The sequence below is a fragment of the Carassius carassius genome, chromosome 7 (genome assembly GCF_963082965.1).
Source record: "Carassius carassius chromosome 7, fCarCar2.1, whole genome shotgun sequence".
Lineage (NCBI taxonomy): Eukaryota > Metazoa > Chordata > Actinopteri > Cypriniformes > Cyprinidae > Carassius > Carassius carassius.
In genome coordinates, this window is record NC_081761.1 from 17,408,073 (window position 1) to 17,431,577 (window position 23,505).

The following is a 23,505-nucleotide window of genomic DNA, read 5'->3' on the forward strand; positions in this document are numbered from 1 at the left end:
CTATTTAAAGGGAATGATTGTGGCGGGGAGTTTGGTCAAACTATGGCAGCAACAATAAATGTTATATAACCTGTAAGAGTTGATGAAAGCGTATAATGCGATGCACCTGCCTCAGATGCGATCTCCTCATTCGCCAGCAAAAACCTGTTTACTCCATTTGAGCTTGTTTTTCATATAGCCTCATGTTAAGTGCAAGTGTCCGATACAATACCAACACTGACGACTCAGTGTTGTTTAATTATTGATTTTTTTCCCCTTTTCTTTATTTTTTCCCCATGTGTTTAAGTATAGAGTGTGCCATGAAATTGTTTTGTTTGTCAACACCCACAACAGACATCATATTGTGTGTATTTGATTGCTTAAGCTCAACAAACTACGAAAAATAACTCATATAATAGGCTACTCGCGAGGCGGCTTTATACGCGTGAACTTTGGATGTGACTGTGAGGGCACATAATACAGCCTTCGGAGAGCGCGAGAACCATATGGCTTAAAATACTGAAAATGTGTGCAAATTATACATTTTTGTGACAATGAAACAATTACCCGATTAGTCAAGTGACTGTTCTGTCAGCTGTCCCGAGATGCGAGTGAAGTCTTGTGTCGGCGCGTGCTGCAGGTCACTGTGCAGACGAGATGCGCTGATGAGAAGCGCGCGAGAGAGTTCATGGATTCGAAGACTGGTTTCGAATGAATTATTTAATCTTACATTTTGCGTGGATTAATTTTATTATTCAAACCTACAAGCTATGTTGAATAAATGCAGGAATTTTCCTCATTATAAACTTGAAAGCTGCGAGAATTATTAAAACCATGCGGCATAGCTACACAGTCCCCCACCGAAATTTAGGACTCTATTATACAGAGATTTGTAAAATAAAATTCCACAACTTTTTCAAAACGTTTTTAGGCCTGGAAATGGTTGTTTTAAAATTGCATGGCATTTCCATGTTATTCATGAACATACAGACCCTAAAAGAAACTGATGCATGCAGTCAATCACTTAAACTGCTGACCAATGTGATTGCGCGAGTGCTCCGTCACCTCTCCCTCCTGTAATCACATGCATCCGGCATCCGTTACCCAGCGTTGTTCCGGGACCTCGCAATTTACAAATTAAGCACTGCAGAGTACCTGTTTCATGTTTGTTAGCCCAGGACATTTTACAAATCCAGACCAAATGATGTTCTACGGCCATGTCCGGAATAAAGAGTAGCCTATCCATGTCACACAGTAAGATTTAGGATTTTGACCATATACCTCGCAGTCACAGAGCGTATCAACGTCAGTGAGCTATACTAATTGTATTTCGCCACACAATAGGCAACACTGTGGCCTCAACCCTTCGCCTTCGCTTACTCTGAGCTTGATTGCTATGTCTGAGGTAAATCACGCCCTCCTCATTACCCTACGCAGGAAGAAATGTAGGAAGAAATAAATGAATAAATAAATAAATGTATAAATAAATAAATGTATAAATAAATAAATGTAAAAATAAATAAATGTATAAATAAATAAATGTAGAAATGAATAAATGTATAAATAAATAAAAGAATAAATAAATAAATATGGAAAAAATTATTTATTTTCGTTTTTTTGCTTTTCTATGTATATTTATTTATATATTTATGTATTTATTTATTCTTATTTACATTTATTTGTATATTTATTTATGCATTTATATATTTTTAAATTTGGCAGCTCTGGCATTCCATAAATAGGTGCCTTGCACCTTTGGTGCTTGGCCCCTAATAATAACAATAAATGTTTTTCTTTTGGTTTTTTTGTAGAAAATCAGATTGTTAAAAGGATTTCTGAAGGATTGTGTGACTGGAGTAAGGATGCCAAACAATTTGTTTGAAAGTCAGCTTTGATTGTTCCTAATAAACTGTTTAACTGCACTCGCAAGTGGATAATAAATTATGTTGTAGGATAATTAAATATATTCAGAATAAACTACAAACATAAAATTATATACATTTATTTTGTCCTCACATTCTTTCTTGTAACTCTTCCCTCTCAGTGACACAGCTGACTGAAAGGCTCATAATGCAGCTCATTATGCAGGCCTTTGTCTTCTCAGGTGTAAATCAAAATGATATTCATGATAGTTGACGCCTACTCGCAAATGACTTTTACCAACAAAAAGTGTCTTTGAAAATTTAAACCAATATATTGTTTTCTGTGAGTGAGTAAACAAGATGATTTTCACATAGTTTAGAAAGAAAAATTCTAGGCTACAAGCTCCAGTTCTCAAAAGTCCCAGGAACCAATGTTCTGTATGTGTTTTATGGCCTTATTCACGTAATTTAACATTTTTAGTTTTTCACTAACCACGCATAAACATTTTTTTCTCAAAAACACAATCATGTACATACATGCTGCTCACATATTATTATAGCCCAGTTTGTGCTGATTACAGTGAGATTAAACTTTAGCCATTTAGACGTTTATAAGAAACTGAATAAAAGCACAAATGTCAGGGCATGACAAAACTTCTCCAGTTCCCAAAAATACCCTTAGACTCCAGAGGGTTAAACAAAACATTACTCTAGAAATGTAGAAAATTGCTGTCTTGTTCAGCTTTTAAGTATGTTAGGTTTTTAACTTCAACAGCTTTGAAAACACTCAAAGTGGTCTGTAGGTACATTTAATTCTGGTAGTTTTGTCTGAGTGAGCAAATAAATTGAAAAAGATAAATTGAAAGAAAGTAGTCACTGAATGTATTATAATAGTAGTGTTTTTGAGTGATGAAAGTGTGAAGTGGGTCCTAGGATCTGTACAAAACTTTAATGAGCAAGAGGATGATAGACACATTTATATTATTATGTGCAAATATCAAGTTTTAAATATTACTTACAAGTCATGGGTATCTTCAACTTCCTTCAGCCGCTCTGTTACTGTTCTGTAGTTGGTCTGAATGATGCATAAACGGTCATGATGTTTGGCATGGGCTCTTCGCAGATCCTCATTCTCCTTAGTCTGTAGTTTACATATGACCAGAAATGCAAACAAACACAATTAAAATCTTTATTGTATTAATTAGATGAATTCAAATGTGCACATAACCATTACAATAGGCAGTGGGCAATTGCAGCCTATGGTTAGAGAGTCGGACCTTCAGATCAAGACTGTGGTGCCCTTGAGCAAGGCACCGGGCCCCCTACTGGTCCCCGGGTGCTGCAGCAAAAATGACTTCACACTGCTCTAGGTGTTTGTTCACAGGTTTGTCTGTGTATTTGTTCACTACTCACTGTTGTTTGTGTGCACTTGGATGGGATAAATGCAGCTTCTAACAAATTCCAAGTATTACAAAAAATCAGGGTAAAATGTGCTCTGTTACAAACAAAACCTTGGTTCAGAATCAGAATCAGAATGAGCTTTATTGCCAGGTATGTTTACACATACGAGGAATTTGTTTTCATGATAGAAGCTCTGCAGTACAACAGAATAACAGTGACAGAACAAAAAACACATAATAAAAGAATAAAATACAAAAAATACCAATAAGTAGGTAAGGAATGACAATATACAAATTGACAATTGTATGGCAGGTATATTACAAAAAGCAGTTATGTATGTACAGGTATATTATGTGCAAAAATTTGCACTAAGTATGTGTGTTAGATAAATAAGTGTATGTTTATATAAATATAAATAGTGTAGTGTAGTGTGTTCTAGGGCTGCATGATGTGTCGTTTAAGCATCAATATCGCGATGTAAGAATCCACGATAGTCACATCGCAGGATGTGCGATGTAGGCTGTCGTAGTTGATCTGTTATTCATTAACTGTATGGGCCAGCTGCTCCCCGGCCCTTGATAAATGTGATTCGCAAAGAGCGCAGCGCGCGAGAGAAAGAGAGAGAGCGTGAGAGAGAGAGAGCGCACAAAAGAGAGAGAGCGCGAGAGAGAGAGAGAGCGCACGAGAGAGAGAGAGAGAGAGAGAGAGAGAGAGAGAGAGAGAGAGAGAGAGAGAGCGCTCTCTCGCTACAGGTCTCAAAATAGGTCTCTATTCTGCTACAGGTCTCAAAATAGTTGGGACGGGGCATGTTTACCATGGTGTAGCATCTCCTTTTCTTTTCAAAACAGTTTGAAGACGTCTGGGCATTGAGGCTATGAGTTGCTGGAGTTTTGCTGTTGGAATTTGGTCCCATTCTTGCCTTATATAGATTTCCAGCTGCTGAAGAGTTCATGGTCCTCTTTGACGTATTTTTCGTTTAATGATGCGCCAAATGTTCTCTATAGGTGAAAGATCTGGACTGCAGGCAGGCCAGGTTAGCACCCGGACTCTTCTACGACAAAGCCATGCTGTTGTTATAGCTGCAGTATGTGGTTTTGCATTGTCCTGCTGAAATAAACAAGGCCTTCCCTGAAATAGACATTGTTTGGAGGGAAGCATATGTTGCTCTAAAACCTTTATATACCTTTCAGCATTCACAGAGCCTTCCAAAACATGCAAGCTGCCCATACCGTATGCACTTATGCACCCCCATACCATCAGAGATGCTGGCTTTTGAACTGAACGCTGATAACATGCTGGAAGGTCTCCCTCCTCTTTAGCCCGGAGGACACGGCGTCCGTGATTTCCAACAAGAATGTCAAATTTGGACTCGTCTGACCATAAAACACTATTCCACTTTGAAATAGTCCATTTTAAATGAGCCTTGGCCCACAGGACACGACGGCGCTTCTGGACCATGTTCACATATGGCTTCCTTTTTGCATGATAGAGCTTTAGTTGGCATCTGCTGATGGCACGGCGGATTGTGTTTACCGACAGTGGTTTCTAAAAGTATTCCTGGGCCCATTTAGTAATGTCATTGACACAATCATGCCGATGAGTGATGCAGTGTCGTCTGAGAGCCCGAAGACCACGGGCATCCAATAAAGGTCTCCGGCCTTGTCCCTTACGCACAGAGATTTCTCCAGTTTCTCTGAATCTTTTGATGATGTTATGCATTGTAGATGATGAGATTTGCAAAGCCTTTGCAATTTGACGTTGAGGAACATTGTTTTTAAAGTTTTCCACAATTTTTTTACGCAGTCTTTCACAGATTGGAGAGTCTCTGCCCATCTTTACTTCTGAGAGACTCTGCTTCTCTAAGACAAAGCTTTTATAGCTAATCATGTTACAGACCTGATATCAATTAACTTAATTAATCACTAGATGTTCTCCCAGCTGAATCTTTTCAAAACTGCTTGCTTTTTTAGCCATTTGTTGCCCCCGTGCCAACTTTTTTGAGACCTGTAGCAGGCATTAAATTTTAAATGAGCTAATTAAGTGGATAAAAGTGTAAAATTTCTCAGTTTAAACATTTGCTACGTTATCTATGTTCTATTGTGAATAAAATATTGGCTTATGTGATTTGAAATTCCTTTAGTTTTCATTTTATTAAAATTTTAAAAACGTCCCAACTTTTCCGGAATTCGGGTTGTACATACATACATATATATACACACACACACACACACACACACACACATATATACACACACACACATATACACACACATATACACACACACACACACACATATATAAATATAAAATAACATACATATATTTTTTTTTTTTTACAAAGATTTTAGCTAAGAACAAATGACTGTCTACTGTCTCTGGTTTAAGAGAAACTCTGTGGCATGAAACTATGTTCCCACTGCCACTAAAAACCCTCTCAGATGGGGAGCTATATTTTATTAAAAAGTATTTAAAATAAAGTGTAAACAAATTGTTTAAAAAAGTTTATAGTAATAAATAACCTGCAGTTTAATGTTTGCATTTCTTTCCCCTACTGTACTGAAAATGAACCGAACCGTGACTTTAAAACCGAGGTATGTACCGAACCGTGATTTTTGCGTACCGTTACACCCCTAATATATATATATATATATATATATATACACACACACAAACACACACACACACACACATATATATACACACACACATATATATATATATAAATATATATATATATATATATATATATATATACACATACACACATACATACATATATACACATACAAATATCTATATATATATCTATATATATATATATATATATATATATATATATATATATATACACACATACATGCATATGTGTATATATATATATATATATATATAATGTATATATATATAATTTTATTTTTGTTTGCAAAGCTTGTAGAACATGCAATAGTGGCACATTTCGATTCTGAATGTGCAGCACTCAAATGTATTTAATTAAATCACTGTTTTTCTATTCTCAAATTTAAGACCTCTTGAAATTATAAATCTGAATTTTGATATACTTAAAAGATATTTTTGGCCTTAAATTTGATCAAACTAATTTAACGTCACATCTAAAAACAAAGTAATAGATATAGCAGTTACATATTGTCAAAATGGCTTAAGTGCCACTAATGCAGTGGACTGTGTAAAATAAACCACTGACCCACTGCCCCAACAAATCTTACCGGTGAGCCATTTTACTTTACAGTCCAAGGAGAAAAAACTTTTCCCTTATAAAAGAGAAAAAAAAAAAACCTGGACTGTTGCCATGTAAATGCTCATACCAGATATCCCATGTGAATATTTCTATTTTTAAGTGTCCTTGCCCTGATATTTATTTTATTTTTTTCATTTGCATTTGGCATGAATAGACCTTACCTGACCCACAGGCTTAAACAAAGGCCACAGTACAAGATAACTCTTCACATGCATACTTTTATTCCATAAACTGCAGATAAAACTGCAGCACAACCACTACAAGCTCATTCAGATAGTAGTCTATGCTTACTGACTTCAGCTTGTCTTACAACAATTCAGGGAAGATTCGTTTTGAAAATATACACAAATGCTTGGGTGACCATTCAACCATCATCTCATTTTTGGACTTATGCATTTCACATAATGCCTAGACTGTTTTAAAAGGGTTTTGGAAAGAAAACCGGTCAAAATGCACTGTTCTAAGGGTGCACTTAAGATTATGCAAATAAGTTCCATATGGAGAAAAAAAGGGTAAGCCATCCTTTGTTACCCTTTCTGATGTCAACAGCCAATCAAAACAGTGGAATGGAAAAGTGTCATATTGCAATCTCTTCCACATCAGAAAGGGTATGCTTTTAATAAAAGTATGCTCTCATCATACACATACTGTTCCAAGTCTCCAGCTTGTGATGTAAAAACAAATACAGACAAAACCATATTTCCGCTCTCAACCTCACAACAAGGTCATTCTCCCAGCAGCAAATACAAGGAACATTCCTCACCAGTGGAAGATGTAGCCACTAGTGATGCGCGGGTCGTCTCATAACCCGCGGGTCGGGTTGGGGCGGGTTAAGAAATTGGCACTTTATTGTCGGGCGGGTTTGGGCGGGTCACTTAAAACAAAAAATGTTAAAAATCCATTTATATTGCATGGAATTTAGTGGTGGAAATTTGATTCTTTCCAGAGATTCGTTGATTTTCAGCTCGTTCGCCAAAATGATTCATTCACTGATTCGTTCAGTGACCATTTCTTCATATTACACAAATACACCAGCAGCGAAAAAGAGTGTCTTATGTGCAATGTCTTAAGTCAACGAACGTATTTACTTGTGACAAAAACTGATTTGGCTTTATTAAAGTGTGTGCATGATCGCATTAAATAAATAGTCTAAATTGTAAATTGCTGAGTTATGTTCTGTATTCCAAATATGAAAACAAGCGTATGTGCACCAATAACTGCGCTTTGTATCTGCGGATTGCTGATCGAGATTTACATGCTTGGCCAACTGACCCTGTAGGTACTCATTCGTTTCATTCACGAACGAGATGTATCAGTTCATTCAACTCTTTCACCTACGAGAATATCGTACTTCACTACATTCAACAAGTCACATGCTCCGTCACATCTTGAGTAACTCTTTGACAGGATGAAACAGTTCACAGAGATGTTCACGAGCTGCGCATGCGCTGCTAATAGCGCCGTGCTCACGCGCTGCTGTGGGAAGAACTTCATTGAACGAGAAATGAGTCTTTTACTGTCTATGGTCAGTGGATCACGTAAACGAGAACAATTCATTCACCTAAAAGATTTGTTCACGAACGAACCATCATAGTGCAATTACCTACATATAATAAATATCTGGAATAGATATTTTCATATTTTATTAGGTTCTTTGATAAGGTTACGATACGAAGGTATAAGTAGCAACTTCCGTGTGTCCCGATGCGCGGGGCGGGTCGTGTCAAGAAATTGTATTTTATTTGCGGGGCGGGCCAAATATTTTCACAAAAGCGGGACCCGGGGGTTGGAAAAAAACCCCGACCCGCGCATCACTAGTAGCCACCAGACCAATCATCCAAACACGCAGAACACAAACTGCAATAACAAAATCACTTTTTAGAGACCTAGACATTAGAATATTCTCTCAGTATATGATTATATAATGTGCAGTATCTAATGATATCTAGAGATGTAACGGTATGAAAAATTCTTATCACGATTACAGTGACCAAAATTATCAAGATATTGTTAAAATGTGCTGGAGAAAAAGTACTGACACAAAAATCACTTCAAGTTTTATATTTAAAAATCAACAAACAACAAATAAAATTACTTTTTGTTTTTTTCACTAAAACAATAACATTACCAATGATGTTTGGATTTTAAATGACAACTTGACTTACAATAGCATGTAAGTTTAATAAAGTTAAATTAAGTTACTGTTTAATAGCATGTTCAAATATCTAATGTAAATGTTCAAATAAAGCTTTGAAAAAGTTTAATAAAAATGTAAACCTCACATTTCAGCATTTAAATAAAGAAAAGAAATGTGAAAATGAAAATGATTTATAAATTATTATATGTATTTTATCCGCTCCATAAATTATTCTAGATAACTTCTGAATCATTTAAATGTGTGAAATCCACATAAGCTGGTTTTTCATCAACCGGTCAAAATTTACAGCAGGGCATCAAATTCGGTCCATTTTTTGGCCAGACCGAAACTGCACAGAGGCTGAATGTAAATATTAAGTCTCTGTAAATCCACTTTCTGACAGCAGGTGGTGCTTATGGAAAAGCTGAATTAGAGCGGTTTCCCATAAACTCTGTGGACAAAGGAGTATTGCGATTAAGAACACTTCCTTTAGGCATAACATGAAGCAACGATTAAAACTGTATGCCATTGAATGTTTCTGAAGACAGTCAGAACCTTCAGAGGTACATTCATATAATGAATTCATATATTAATTTGTATAATTCCCTTAGCACTCTTTTAAGACCCCCAGCTATTCCGCCCAGTTTTCACTCAAAATGAAACTATTCTGCCTGCTCTGCACACGTGAGACTGTTACTTGAAACTGTGCTGTATACTGGACAGTAGGCTATTTATTTATTTTATATGATTATCATTGGCACCCCGTCCTAAATCGCCGCCCTTCATCAGGCTCCCGACATGAGTGGGTGTTTGAGATAGGAGGGGCACTGGATGTGCAAAGGCTGGCGGCGTGTGATGGGGCACACCTGATGTAAATGGAGCCTCATCACCTCCGCTGTTTAAAAGCCCAACGCGCCTCTCCTCGGGAGACAGGTCTCTTCCACGTGCATGCACTCTGGTGTCTTCATGGGTCCAGGAAGGGTGCGTTGGGGACTCCTACGCCACCAGTGACGTGAGCCGTCGGACCCGCGATCCGGACGAGAACCGCACCCGTTTACACGGCCATTGGGCCAGGATGCCGGGCCGTCTATCCCCTGCAAGCGCCACGGCCATCGAGAAGGATGCGGCCACTAGAAGAAGCCGCCGCCCCTCGCACCCGATAGCAAAGAGGGGAGCGCATGCGGCTCCCGGACTCCTTCCCTTACCTGGACCCTTCCTCCATGAACACTGTCCGACCCACACGAACCCCGCAGCACAGCGAGGACACCAGATCCCCTGTTTGTTTTGGACACTCTCCCCCTTTGGCCACTTTGTCCCGTTTTACTTTATTTTCTGTTAATAAAAGCCTCTCCGAGGCCTGACGCCACTCCCACTGTGTCTGTTGTTTGCTCCTCCCGTTACTATATGATCAGTGAGCAAGAGCATTGACTGTAGAAATCAAAGAGAGAACCCCTTCATACAAGCTATTATTATTATTATTATTATTATTTTAGAAACAGGTGATTGAAAAAGCATCATTTTTATACTGTTAAGTTGAAATCTCTTTGCTAGTGACACTCAAAAGCACTTTAAGTGAAATGACCAAAGTCACTACATCATTGGTATTTCTGTGAAGATCACTAGCAAAGTTATATCAAAGTAGGGCTGTCACTTTTGTGAATTTTTTTTTCCGATTTTTAAGACAAGTGTTCAATTGAATCGATTGTAAAATCGATTTTCCATGTCTAAAAAAAAGACGTTACCTTTTTCAATGTCAAATAATGGACGAACGTAAAGAGAGCGTTGGAAACGCACAAGTCAGCAATATTTCTTATTTATTGGCATGAAGTTTCGTGCAGAATAACAAACAGCAACAGGAGTGCAACATTCTCGAAAAAATATATGTGCAGAGGGGACGGCTGCCATAACAAAAGAAAAACATCATTGCCATGATTTAGGCAATTCAAAAATCTCCAAGATTATTTTAAATAAGGATCAATCCTTTTCAAACAATTGTTCAAAACATGAAACTTTAAATGGACTTGAGAACAGGCCATGTGTGTTTTTTTATTGAACATAACCGACACTTAGGCTAGGCGGCAATAGGCAGGCATAATGAAATGCGCAAAAGGTAAAGTGAAAAAAACATTAAAGTAAAGTGACGTGACATTCAGCCAAGTATGGTGACCCATACTCAGAATTCGTGCTCTGCATTTAACCCATCCGAAGTGCACACACACAGAGCAGTGAACACACACACACACTGTGAACACACACCCGGAGCAGTGGGCAGCCATTTATGCTGCGGCGACCGGGGAGCAGTTGGGGGTTCGATGCCTTGCTCAAGGGCACCTAAGTCGTGGTATTGAGGGTGGAGAGAGCACTGTACATGCACTCCCCCCACCCACAATTTCGCCGGCCCAAGACTAGAACTCACAACCCTTCGAGTCCCACTCTCTAACCATTAGGCCACGACTTCCCCTTAGAGCTTTCCCTGACCGGGAATCGAAGCCGGGCCGCGGCGAGCGCCAAATCCTAACCACTAGAACACCAGGGAAGGGCACATTTACAAATTTATTGGACAGGAAAACAAGTCGATCAACATTTCCGGGGTCCAGAGCAGAGCGTTTTTTATTCACTATATGTCCAGCTGTTGAGAAGACGCGCTCCGACCGCACTGATGTCCCAGGGACACTCAGGTACAGCTGCGCTAGGTGGGGGTATTAATGCCAATTTTCCACCACAAAAGCCGGTCGCTGTCAGCTTGCAATGGTCCTTTTCATAACTCAGAATCTCCTGTAACTAGATGCGCGAATGAGGCGAATTCTCGTCTACCGCGCCGCGAAACCTCAAGACGCACGTAAACGCGTCTTTACATTGACTTAACATTGAAATCATTCGCGGCAGACGCTCTATTCGTGTTTGGTGTGAACGCAGCATAAGAGGTCGCTTTCGACGTCACTGGGTCTTATAGGCGCATAAAATTGCTGGTATTTTCTGTCTAGCTTTCACAACGCATACTGCACTTTCGGAATTCTTTATTTTCTTTTCTGCTTGTTTGTGAGTTTTGTTACATCTATATTTGTTAATTGTTTTAAAATTAATACTGTACATATTTGGTTAAAATCTATTCCCTATTTTCATTTTCGAAACTTTTTTTGGTTGGTCCGATCGATTGTGCAAATAAAAGTGACAGCCCTATATCAAAGAGAGTGTTTTTCTTTTTGGGATATGTTCTTTGAGTACTTCTCTGGGAACAATGCTCTGACAAGCGTTTCCACGCCAACCTGGCACCTGTAGCATCATTGTGGCCTGACATTTCGCCTGTCAGCCAATAGGAAAAGGCTGACTTTTCCCCCCACTTAAACCCCACAGCAGGAGGAACGCCTCAGTGAGCCGGGTCGTTCCCCAAATGCCCGTAAATATTAGTCTTTGCTTCACAGCTATTTGAAGAAAAAAAGAAGGAGGGGGGATCTCCGCCAAAGATTACATGGGACTTTTCAGGGGTGAACATATAGATTTTCCTGACAAGAAGGCCCTCTATTATTCTGACCTTAGCCAAGACGAACTCTGGCAGAGACAGCAAGTGCACCTTTCAGCTTGAGTGGCCAGGGCCAGGAGACTTGTCGAAAGGCTTTCTAAAAGGGAGGAAAGCTTGTTTACCGCTGCTATGACACGGCAGCCCTGCTGGGCGGGAAATGCAGGGCCCTAAACCCTGTTATTATTAACAAGGACAAAGAGAACAAGCCAGCCCCAGACTGGTTGCCAATGTGACAAGTATGGATTTACTGCTCAGAAATTCACAAGAGGACACTCAGCCTTCAAACCAGAAAGACAGAGAATATGAAACAGAGAAGTGAAACAAAGCAGAGCACTAATGAAGGCCTGTTCAGATTGAGTGACCAACGTTTGTATCTGAGTGACATCACATCATAAGGGGGGGGGGTTTAAAGTACCCGGCACGCATCCACCTGGGCATCAGAATCAATACGAACTGGAGGATGAGTACTCCACACCGCAGGAACCATTGACTGTCACTGAGCCTCACAAACTGAAGCATCTGACAGACAAAAACACAGACAAGATTAGTTTTCTCCAGATTTAAAAGGAAGGAAATGCAGGAACGGCGAAGATGGGAGCAGAGAAGAGTGCAGGGTAAGAGAGGGAGGCTTGAAATGTTGAAAAGAGAGACATGGATGATTGGTTTAGTGAAGAGCTTGAGTTCTTCAGCAGTCTTCTCTCCCGCTGCCTGATTGCCTCTGCAGACAGTCAATGTGTGTGCGTGTGGATAATGAAGGATGGAGGTCAGTTAGAGGGCAGCGGTCAGAGGACAACATCTGACTCTACCTGCTATGAGCTCCTTCATGCTGAAACTTTACCAGTCAGACACACGCATATGCAAATACACACTCATATCCAAAGGGGAGCCGGTGTATCAGACTACTATGGTTTTGCATTTAGAATGATCTTTTTAATTATATTTCATATATTTTTCATTTGTTTTAATTTGTTAAATGGTAATATTTAAAACTGTTTCACAGCATTACAGGTCAGTGTTTTATATTTTATTTCCAAATATCATTATGTAAAACTAAAATTACTTTGTGGCCATTTTATTTTTGCTTTAGGTCACACTATTAACTATTAACTACGACTTCTGCCTCAAACTAAAGTAGTTGTTAAGTTTAGGTATTGGGTTGGATTAATATTGAAGACTGCTTCCTAAACTAAAGTGCTACCATGTTAGGGGCAGTGGTGGCCTTATGGTTAGAGAGACAGACTTGCAACCCAAAGGTCGTAGGAGGGAATGACCAGTGCTCTCTTCCCCGATCTATACCATGACTGAGTTGAGACCCTTGAGCAAGGCACCGATCGCAAAACTGCTCCCCAGGCGCTGGAGCAAAAATGGCTACCCACTGCTCCGGGTGCATGTTCACTGCATGTGTGTGTTCACTACTCACTGCTGTGTGTGTGCACGTCACTCACTTTTTAAATTTTTTTTATGTTTTGGAATCATGAAATTTGTCTTGAAATTTGCATACTGGTATATTTATTATTATTATTTTTCTTTTAGTGCCTATTTATTTAACATATACTTTTTTATTATTATTTATTTTTTATTTAAAAAATCAAAACAACAATTATATTTGATTGTATGACACATTGCACACCTTCTGTGTTCTATTTCTGAGAAGAATGGTAAACACTTTATTTTACTTTTTTTATTTTACTCACTTTTTTTACGGTGTCCTTGTTACACGTTACATGTACTTACTATTAAAATAACAATAAATTATGCATAATTACATGCAAGTAAGCCAAAGCCAAAGCCAAACCCTAATCCTAACCCTAACCATATAGTAAATACATATTACTCAGTACTTTAATGTATAATTACACTGTAACAAGGACACCTTAAAACAAAGAGTAACCAAAGAATGTGGCCAAAATGATCAAATAAGGACATAAATCTCCAATGAGAAGATAATAGAACCACAGTCACAGAATAAAGCAAGTATTAATCACCTTAAGTGCAAGTAATTCTTGCAGCCACTGAATCCTTTGCTCCTGACTGTCTGCTACATCACTGCTGCCGTCACCTGGAGACAGAGACCCGGTGCCCTGACAAAGACAAAAAGAAATCGATAAAACAATAGAAAACCCCTTTTCACCAACACAATCAGCAAGTTGTTAATTCAAAAGCAAACGATGAGCAATAGCCCTTTACGTACAAATACACAAACATCATCCTACACACCCTCCAAAACCTAACATGGGACACGGGCTGAATCACAAGGAGGAGTGCACATGGCATGCTGCTGAAGGGTTCTCTGTGCAGGGACCTAATGAGCATGTTCATTTCCATTTACATTGTTTCTTTGACAATAATGATGTCCCATTAGGGGAGACTAAAGGGTTATAGAGTGAGAAACGCGCCAGGCCTCATTACCAAAGGTGGGGAGGGAGGCGCCTTTAATTGCTCTATCAGGGCCCAGAGTTACACTTGATAGGACAACAGAAGCAGACTTTGGGGAGAAAGAAAAAAGAGGGAATGTGTGTGTGTGTGAGAGAGAAAGATAGAGAAGAGTGGGCTCTCTCTAAAATACCTAAGATCAGTGGAGAGTTGTGTGCAAAATCTGGTTAGGGCAGTGAAGGAAGGCCAGATGGCGGATCAACTGTGAAAGAGTGAAACTACAAAATGGCAGAAGTGCCGCCACTACAGTTTGAGAGAAGCAGATCTTCGGGGATCAGATCAAAACCCCTTAATCTAGGAAAAAAAACACTGATACTTCAGAGAACTAAAAAGATCCTTTAAAAGCTGATTAGCTCTTGACTGGGCTGCCGTTGAGTACAACTAACTAGAGTCACTTGCTTGAAGCTCTTAGTCCAAAAGGATCAACCAATTGATGTCTTGAAGTCAACTCATTAACAGCATAGCTGAACTTTCCTCTGACACATGTCCCAAAACCAGACTTAACATTCTCAGCATACACGGGAACAGTGGTGTCCTCATCATCAAAGACTTCAACTCTGCAAGGATTAGCAAAAGAGTGAAATTAAAGCTTACAAAGGAGAAGCAATCAATACCTGAATATAGAGAACAAAGAGAACAGTCGTGAAATTAGTGGCAAAGAAAGCCTACCCCTTCCTGGACTGCACAGATTCATTCTCATATGCAGGGATGCAAACTCATCAGAGGTGAAAAAGCTGACAAAGATGGGGCCTTGAGAAGAACATTTTTAAAACATCAGCTTTTAAATGTGGATTTAAGTTGACTTTCCATAAGGATGTAGGTGGAAATAATCACACCTTTTTTTCTTTTTTTTTTTATTCACTCTCCGCTTTAGTTGTCTCGGACCACATACACAGTTGCTTTTATTGCTAAATTATTACTGATGTTGTTGTTATGCTTCATATAAATAAATCAAACTAAACACAGCTGTACTGTATATATATATATATATATATATATATATATATATAAAAATTGCATAAATGACCTATTCTGGATTCAAAACAAAGACTTTTGCCAAAAGATGACAGGTTTGCATCAATGCATATGGACAATATAGTTAAACACACAAAAAAATTGGTTATCATTTACTCGACCCAATGTTGTTCCAAATAGCTCCAAAGCGAGACATTTTTGAAGGCTCAATCTTTTCCATTGCATTACAACAAATGAGGACTGGATATTTCACACTTTATACTGTTAGAATTTGCTTTCATGATTCATAGGTTTGGTCATTTTTGAGTAAAGTATTTTATTAAGCACTTTCCAGGGAACAAGACATTACATAACCATGTCAAAAGAAGAGTAAATAGTCTTTTAGCATTATCATGAGCACTAGAAGTATGAAGATAGGATATGTATGAGGATAAGTATTTCAGTGTTAACTAGGGCTGCACGATATTGGGAAAAAATGACATTGCGATATTTTATTTTTCTGCGATATATATTGCGATATGAATTCTAATCTAATTTTTTCTGACAAACAAAAATAGGGTGAGCACACTTACATTCTCATTTTAAATTATTTAAACATCGACACCATCGTGTCAATTGATTAATATGCGCGAGGGAGTGAGAGCAAGACAGCGCTCGTGTTGTTTGAAGACGGTGAGCTTGCGGCCGGGGCTCGCTCGCTCGCTCTCTCTCTCTTTCTCTCTCCCTCTGTCTCTCTCTCTCTCTCTCTCTCTCACGCGCTTTCCGCGAATCACATTCATCAAGGGCCGGGGAGCAGCTGGCCCGTACAGTTAATGAATAACGGATCAACTACGACAGCCTACATCGCACATCCTGCGATGTGACTATCGTGGATTCGTACATCGCTATATCGATGCTTAAAACGACACATAGTGCAGCCCTAGTGTTAACTGTACAAAAACAAAGATTTTCTGTTGTTAGTGTCGGCTACACAACCAAACTCATATTATAAAAAAATCTGCCCCCAGCTATGCAATTCATGGTGCTTAGTTATCTTCCAAAAATATTCAGTGTAATATCATCACTTATTATGCTCACATTGATAAGAAGTTCTGTGTGTCTACAGTAGGTTCCTCTCATGCACGAATCCACGGGATGGAGAGACACACTATGACATGATACTTAAAAAAAAGAAAAAAGAAAAAAAGCTGCCTGAAAGGCCGTGTTCAGTATGCTTAAACTTTCATTAAGATGGCAAGAACCCTGGAAAATACTGTTAAGGGGTGGAAGATAATGTTTTACAGTAGTGCTGGGCGGTTTGAACAAAAATTTATATCAAATTTTTTTCAGCATTGTGAGTCTTTATCACAGAACAGTAACAATCTTTCATAGTTACAGACATTAGTTTAAACTCAATAAATCTAAACAACGCATTATGCATTTTACTTCTAGGTTTGTATAATAAGCCGCTCAAGCAAGCGGCAAAACATTTAAACACAATAATTAGCCTGCTTGTTAAAATATTTAAAATTAAAACACCCCAGACATACATTTATTGTGAAATGACTGCATTTCCGTGTCAATCCATGTTCATTTTTCTTGCGAACAATGCGCTTTCACTTTAATTCAGCGCCTGCAGCACAGCAAAAATAGACTAGGTACATAAACGATCGCTGTACTGCTACAGATGCACCGCTCCTGGAACGCACTGACGGACCACAAACTCGTGCAGTGTGAACGCTGGAATCCGTTAACATGGGTGCGTAAAAGCTGCAGACGGAGTATGTGTGAAACAGGCATTATAACGTAACACCAGAGCACTGCTGTGTTTACCCTCACCACGCCTCGCAAATGCTGCTTAGAAGTGCAACATTGTAAAGGGTCCATCTGAAACAGTGTCGCACGGCCGCGGCGCAGCATAACGTTCGTTCCGAACGTTGAGTAATTAAATACATCGGTATGGCGGTATATAAAAAATTAACATCGTAACGAAAATATACACAAATTTTCGGTATGAACCGGTATACCGCCCAGCACTATTTTACAGGGTCAGCTTTTTAATATGAAACTATATCACTCTGTCTATAGCACATTATAATATACGTTTTAGTTTGAACTGTCTACTTAGGCAACAATTTTAGGCATTACAGTTGCACCCAACATACAAATACTATTTTAAACGGTCTTTTTTTGTGTGGCAAATTTTACAATTTAAATAAATAATATATGTGCTGTGTGTTTCAGAGTTAAGCACAGCAATGTGTTCTTTTACAAATTAACAGCTCATGAGCCAGGTTTTCAGTGTCTCAGAGCCATAAATTTTACTCCACAAGAATTTATGTCTGCATCTGCTCTGAGTTTTGGTCACTTATGATGTTCATTTAGCAACGCAACATGTGCAAACTATCTTCCTAAACTTGTATTGAGAAGCACCTAGAAAATTGTTATCAACAAAAGAGAAGCTTTGTCCACTGAAATAACATTTTATTTTAAAATTAAGTTTTATTTCGTACAGTTGTAATTTAAATTTTTTTTTTCTTGATAGTATTAATAATAACTATTATCATTACTATTATTAATATGAATACAAATATTATTCTTAATGCAATTCTTATTCTTATGTAATTCTTATGGCAAAGAAGAGCAGGAATTGGGCTCATAAGGTTACAGTATTGAACAATATGTTCCCCAGAACATAAGGAATCAGGGTGGTAGCAGCATTATGCTTTGGGGATGTTTCACTATGGCAAGGAGCATAAAAATAAATAAACAAATATATACAAAATAGACAGCACTAACTACAGAAAAACTCGGGAGTTAATTAAGCTGCAATCAGCAGGAGCACTGGGACAATTAATCTTCCATCAAGGCAAAGACCAAAAACACACTGCAAAGGCAACACTAGAGTAGCATACAGTATACCAAAAGGTAAATGTCCTAGAGTGCCATGTGGTACAAACCAATATATACAAACAGACTCTACGTAATGGTGCCATATTATTTTTGCTAAGAGACTGAGTAAATCACTCAAAGAGCTGATAAACTCACCCAAACTGCTGCCTAAATGGTCTAAAGTATTCAGTTGCAGGTGAATGCTTATGCATTGCATATACACAAGGACACACACACACACACATAATCTAAAGTTTAAAAAAAAAGAAAAAAAAAAGAAACAAAAATTATAGCTTTTATTAAGCAAGAATATTAAGATCCACAAATAAGCATATTTGAATTATTTTTGAATGATCACGAGACTGAAAAAATTAAACAAAAATATTTCACATTGATAATACTGTTTTACAAAAATTTTAAACAAATAAATGCAGCCTTTGTGAGTTTTTTTATTTATTTTTTTTTAATTCCAGACATTTGATTGGTGGTGTATCGGTCAAAGCTCCTGACAAGGCAAGCTGAATTAAACATTATGCCTACTCATTGTTGTAATGTGCATGAAATAAAGCATTTCAATGTATTGGGCATCTCAGCCTAATCAGTCTCCCTTCACAAAATGACATGTCATATTTTGATATTTTATATCAAGGTGAAAGGTGCATACTAGCAAATGGGACTGGTTTGTCTGTTTTGTCTAAAAAGCTCTGTTTTATGTAAAAGCATAAAATAAAGAATAATTCCAAATGAATTTCGTCACTTGGACAGGAATAACAAGAACGTGAGGCTCATTTTCAATCTCATTACAAAGTGACATGATGTGTGGCTAAGTATGGTGTCCCATACTCGGAATTTGTGCTCTGCATTTCACCCATCCAAGTGCACAAAAACAGCAAGGAGTAGTGAACACACAGTGAACAGTGCAGTCTTTTTTTGCTATGGTGCCTTGCTCAAGGGTCTCACCTCAGTAGTGGTATTGAGGGTAGAAGAGAGAGCTGTACAAGTGGTGTTGTGTGCTGTGCTGTGCTGTGGTGAAGCTGAAGTTACTCGACCGTGATTTATTTTTGTTATAATCTACATTTAGCTTTTATCTTCTGGTGATTGTATTTAGACAAATTCATTATATTCATAAAACTTATGCTCTTTTGTGAAGATTATCACAGTAAACCAAACGTACAAGAATCATAAGTTTAGAGCTTATTTTCTACAATAAATCCAATAAAAAGTCAATAGAAAAATCATATTGTTTTTTGTCAAGGGAAATTGAGTTGGCCTACAAAAATACCTAATCAATGCAGCACCCTATGAGCTTACACATTCTTTTCTGTTTCCTGAGTTCTAGAATTTAGTGTGCATGCAAATTGAAGCAATTACAACACAACATGCAGTGAAAATGTATCTGCTCTAAATTTATTATTAGGCCTTAAAATGTAGCCACATGTGTGAGTGACTGGTTACTCGATTGATGGCCGCAGTTCATGTGCTGCACTGCATGTACAATGGTGGATCTGTTTCACAGCCGTGAAAGAGACATTACAATATTACCAATTCAACTTTTAGCAAAATAATATGACATGACAAGTCAAAGTGAATCTATTGCAAGCCTATATCCAGTAAACACAAGACTCGATGCCGCCTTCTTGGACAGGATGAAAACAGATGTTACATAATCTTTCCCCTTCTTCGCAGAGAGACAACTCTAAGAAAGTGTGTGAAGTTCAGCCGTGTCTGACATGTTTGCAGCACCAAGTTTGAAGGCTATGATGACTGGTAATTACCGCCAGCAGACAAGTAGGCCTTGGCACCTGTGTTTTCTCTGAGAGCAAGATAATGAAAAAAACAACAGCGCTGTCATCACCTTTGGGTTCCTGATTGCATTATAAAAACTACAGCCGGGCTTGGCATCTGGGCGTGACCTTGTTAACTGCCAGGGTAATTAAGTTTAACCAATTGGTAGAGGGGATGATAAATTATTAGCAGGTAGATTTTGTTCACATTTTATTAAATTGGCCTGCCAAAAGGGTGGGCCAAATTATCTGGGGCCTCATTTGTTGGATTCCGGCCACATTGGCGCATCCGTTACAATTATTTATAATTTCAAGCAGTCGAAAACCAACAGAGTTCGGCATCAGCCGCGTAAAGCAATTTACAAATGATCTGATGAGGGAGTGTTTGAGTCTTTTCCCCTCATTTCTAGCCAGCAGGAAAGATGAGGGGTGAAGAAGGAGATTAAAAGTGTGAGAGAAAGGAAGCGTGTGAAAGAGCGTGAGCGTGTATGTGCGAGAAAAAGAGAGAGAGGGGAAAAACAGCGTGTTGTAATTACAGAACACGATTAGGTTGTTCTGGGAGTTTTGCTGGCATTGGTAGTCTCAGTGTAGAAGCAAAGGGAACATATGGAGGGGGCTCGTGATTGCGCTCCCTAAGGCCCGTGACCGATAAGCTGGCAAAGCTGCAACTTGCATCTGAATTAGACTGTTGTACACATGTACCATTTCTGCCACAAAACAGATCTGATCACAGTTAATTACAAAACAACTATAATCAGGCCCTTGACTTTATGAAGCCAGTAGAGGAGTGCTTTACTCTGGGCCAGAGCTGCGGTAATGTGTGTATGTAGCAAACTGTTCCCTGCATTAGCATGTGATGGTGGTGTAAACACAGAGGCATCTCTGCATGGCTGTGTATTTGTATGAATATAGACGTGAGTGGCTCTCGGGTCAGGGTGAGCAAGCCTGTGAATTTTTAACTGGTGATCAGAACCCCTGCAGATGGACAGGGACTGCATGTGAGTGAATAAGCGACCGGCTGAGCCTTTAACACATGGCTGGGGTTTATTAATGAGCCTCAGTACACACACTGCTCATCTGATGAAAGCACTTGAGCACAAGAGTTCATATCATTACAGTAGAAAACATGCTAAACAAACTTACCAGCATGCAACAAAATGTGGCTGGATTAATTTGAAGAATTGAGAAAAAAAGTAATTTCTCATTCTTTCTACTTTGTATCTTGAATTGTCACAGTGTTACTTTAGATTTCATAATGTACTTTTTTTTTTTTTTTTTTTTACTTTATCTTAAACTTTACCTGCACTCTCGTTGTCGGTTTCCTTTTATTTCATTTATTTTGTTATTTTATAATTTTTTTGCATAACAACATAACCTAACCAGTCACACTGTGATAAGATAATCAATGACTTATATAGGAGTACATTTGTTTACATAGAGTTCACAGTTATTTTCTAAATTTTCTGCTTTTATTAAAACTGCAGATCATTGTCCAATTATCTGTTTTTGTATCCCCACCCACAGACATTTGGCAACATGCCCAGTGCATTATAGGTGTTTTTAGACAAAGGGAACACTACAGTGAATTTACTCTTTTCTCTAGTTAAATCCTGCCTTTTTATTGCATAGACAGTCAAGTTTTAATAAAAGGACAACCCGCCAAATCAAATTAAACTATTTTAACATCATACAAAACACACAGAGTACCTGAGCTGTCGGCTGGTCAGCTGTTAGCTGATCACGATACAGTCTGATTAATGTGGAAAAAAGTACCATTTATCGCATCGCAGGGTCATGTCGTGGCTGGTTAGGACAAGGTAAAATGTGGAAAAGGGCTCCCACATAATACAATAGCCTACCTTACTAACAAAAACAGATAATTGTTCAGATGATTTCAGATTCATATTGTTGTATATGTATATGTACTCTCTGTTCAAACGTATGGGCTCAATAATTAAAATAAGCACCACTAATAACGGTTTATATTGCAAATCTAATTTAAACATTTTCTGATAAGCAAAGTGAAAGTGTTCATTTGCATTTGGTCATTACATGCTAAACCAGCAGCAGGAGGAGATGCTGAACAACTGTTAAAAGACACAATGAGTGGCCTCTTAAAAGTTTAGGAAGCACTTGCTGTGGAAGTTCAATAGGTCTGATGAGACATCATCGGGCTAAGGTTATCTAAACAAGCTGAGTGAAACAAACTGGTGAGGCAGCCCACAGTGAGGGAAGCACTGCCTCCTAAAGATTTAAAGCCAAACACATCGGCAGCCTCTCAGTATGCTGAAGCTCAGGGTTTGAGCGTCAGATAGTGATCAAAAGAAACACATCTACTCATCTAAACATGACCCCACATAACAAGCCATGTGTGCAGGGAGCGGACACTTCAATTATACATCTGACAGCTCGGCTTTCACTAACACTAATAACACGCACGAGCAGATGTTGAGAGGAGCGTCTGGGCTATGGAATAGGGAGAAATGGGGAGAGAGACATTGAAATTTCATCACTTGGGAGGTTTTCTCGCTACTACAAAGTTTAATTAAATCCATAACATTCCACCTATTAAATAAATACTTCTATAGGTGATAAAACTGATTAAGTGGTCCCTTAATGTCTTTGGCTGTCAAAAAAAATCTGGCTAAACACAGAAAAAAAAAACTGCATTAATTAATTCTGGGATTAATCAATAAATTCACTTGAAACAGTTTAATAAAAATCTGCATTTCCAATCAATCCACACCATTAAATCAATTTGCCAGATGTAGATCCTAGAGGAGCAACAAACAATTACTTGAGATGTGAGCACATACAGAGAATGACACATACAGCATAGTGACAACCTGGGTCCTGTCACTGCAGAGACAGACTGCCGGAAGAAATGGTAAGAAAAAAGCAAATATAAAAAAAAAAAAAAAATAATTAATTCTGAGGTATTTATTTCCAAAGAACAATGGAAAGCAGAAAAGTTCAGCCCAGTCAAAGCTCAGATCACAACCAATAGACCAACCAATAGTTAATAAGTAAATATGGCCCATGTTCTACACTGTCTAAAAAAAAAAATTGTGTTATATTTACGGTTGGAAAAAAAAATCCCGGCAGCTATGGTTGCCAGAATTTACTGTGAAAATATTGTAGCAACATTTTAAGTTTTACGGATTTAACTCAAATGTACATTTAAAAAGACGAATTTCATTAGTTGATATGATGTTACATTTCAAACCTATTGAAATGGTGAAACTGAAATCTGTTTAGTACCTTTGTAATAAACTGATAACCACCAA

General features: G+C 38.3%; 1 protein-coding gene across 4 annotated transcripts in view; it reads right to left on the minus strand.

The window, feature by feature from the left end:
• The window catches only part of cntln (centlein, centrosomal protein), a 158,457-nt gene that overhangs the window by 115,944 nt on the left and 19,008 nt on the right, over positions 1-23,505 (minus strand). For all 4 annotated transcript variants that reach the window (XM_059554073.1, XM_059554072.1, XM_059554074.1 and 1 more), the window contains exons 10-11: positions 14,141-14,236; positions 2,861-2,982 (exon numbers count right to left, since the gene is read on the minus strand). In XM_059554073.1, the coding sequence (XP_059410056.1) occupies positions 2,861-2,982; positions 14,141-14,236 (218 nt within the window). The remainder of the gene's footprint in view (positions 1-2,860; positions 2,983-14,140; positions 14,237-23,505) is intronic.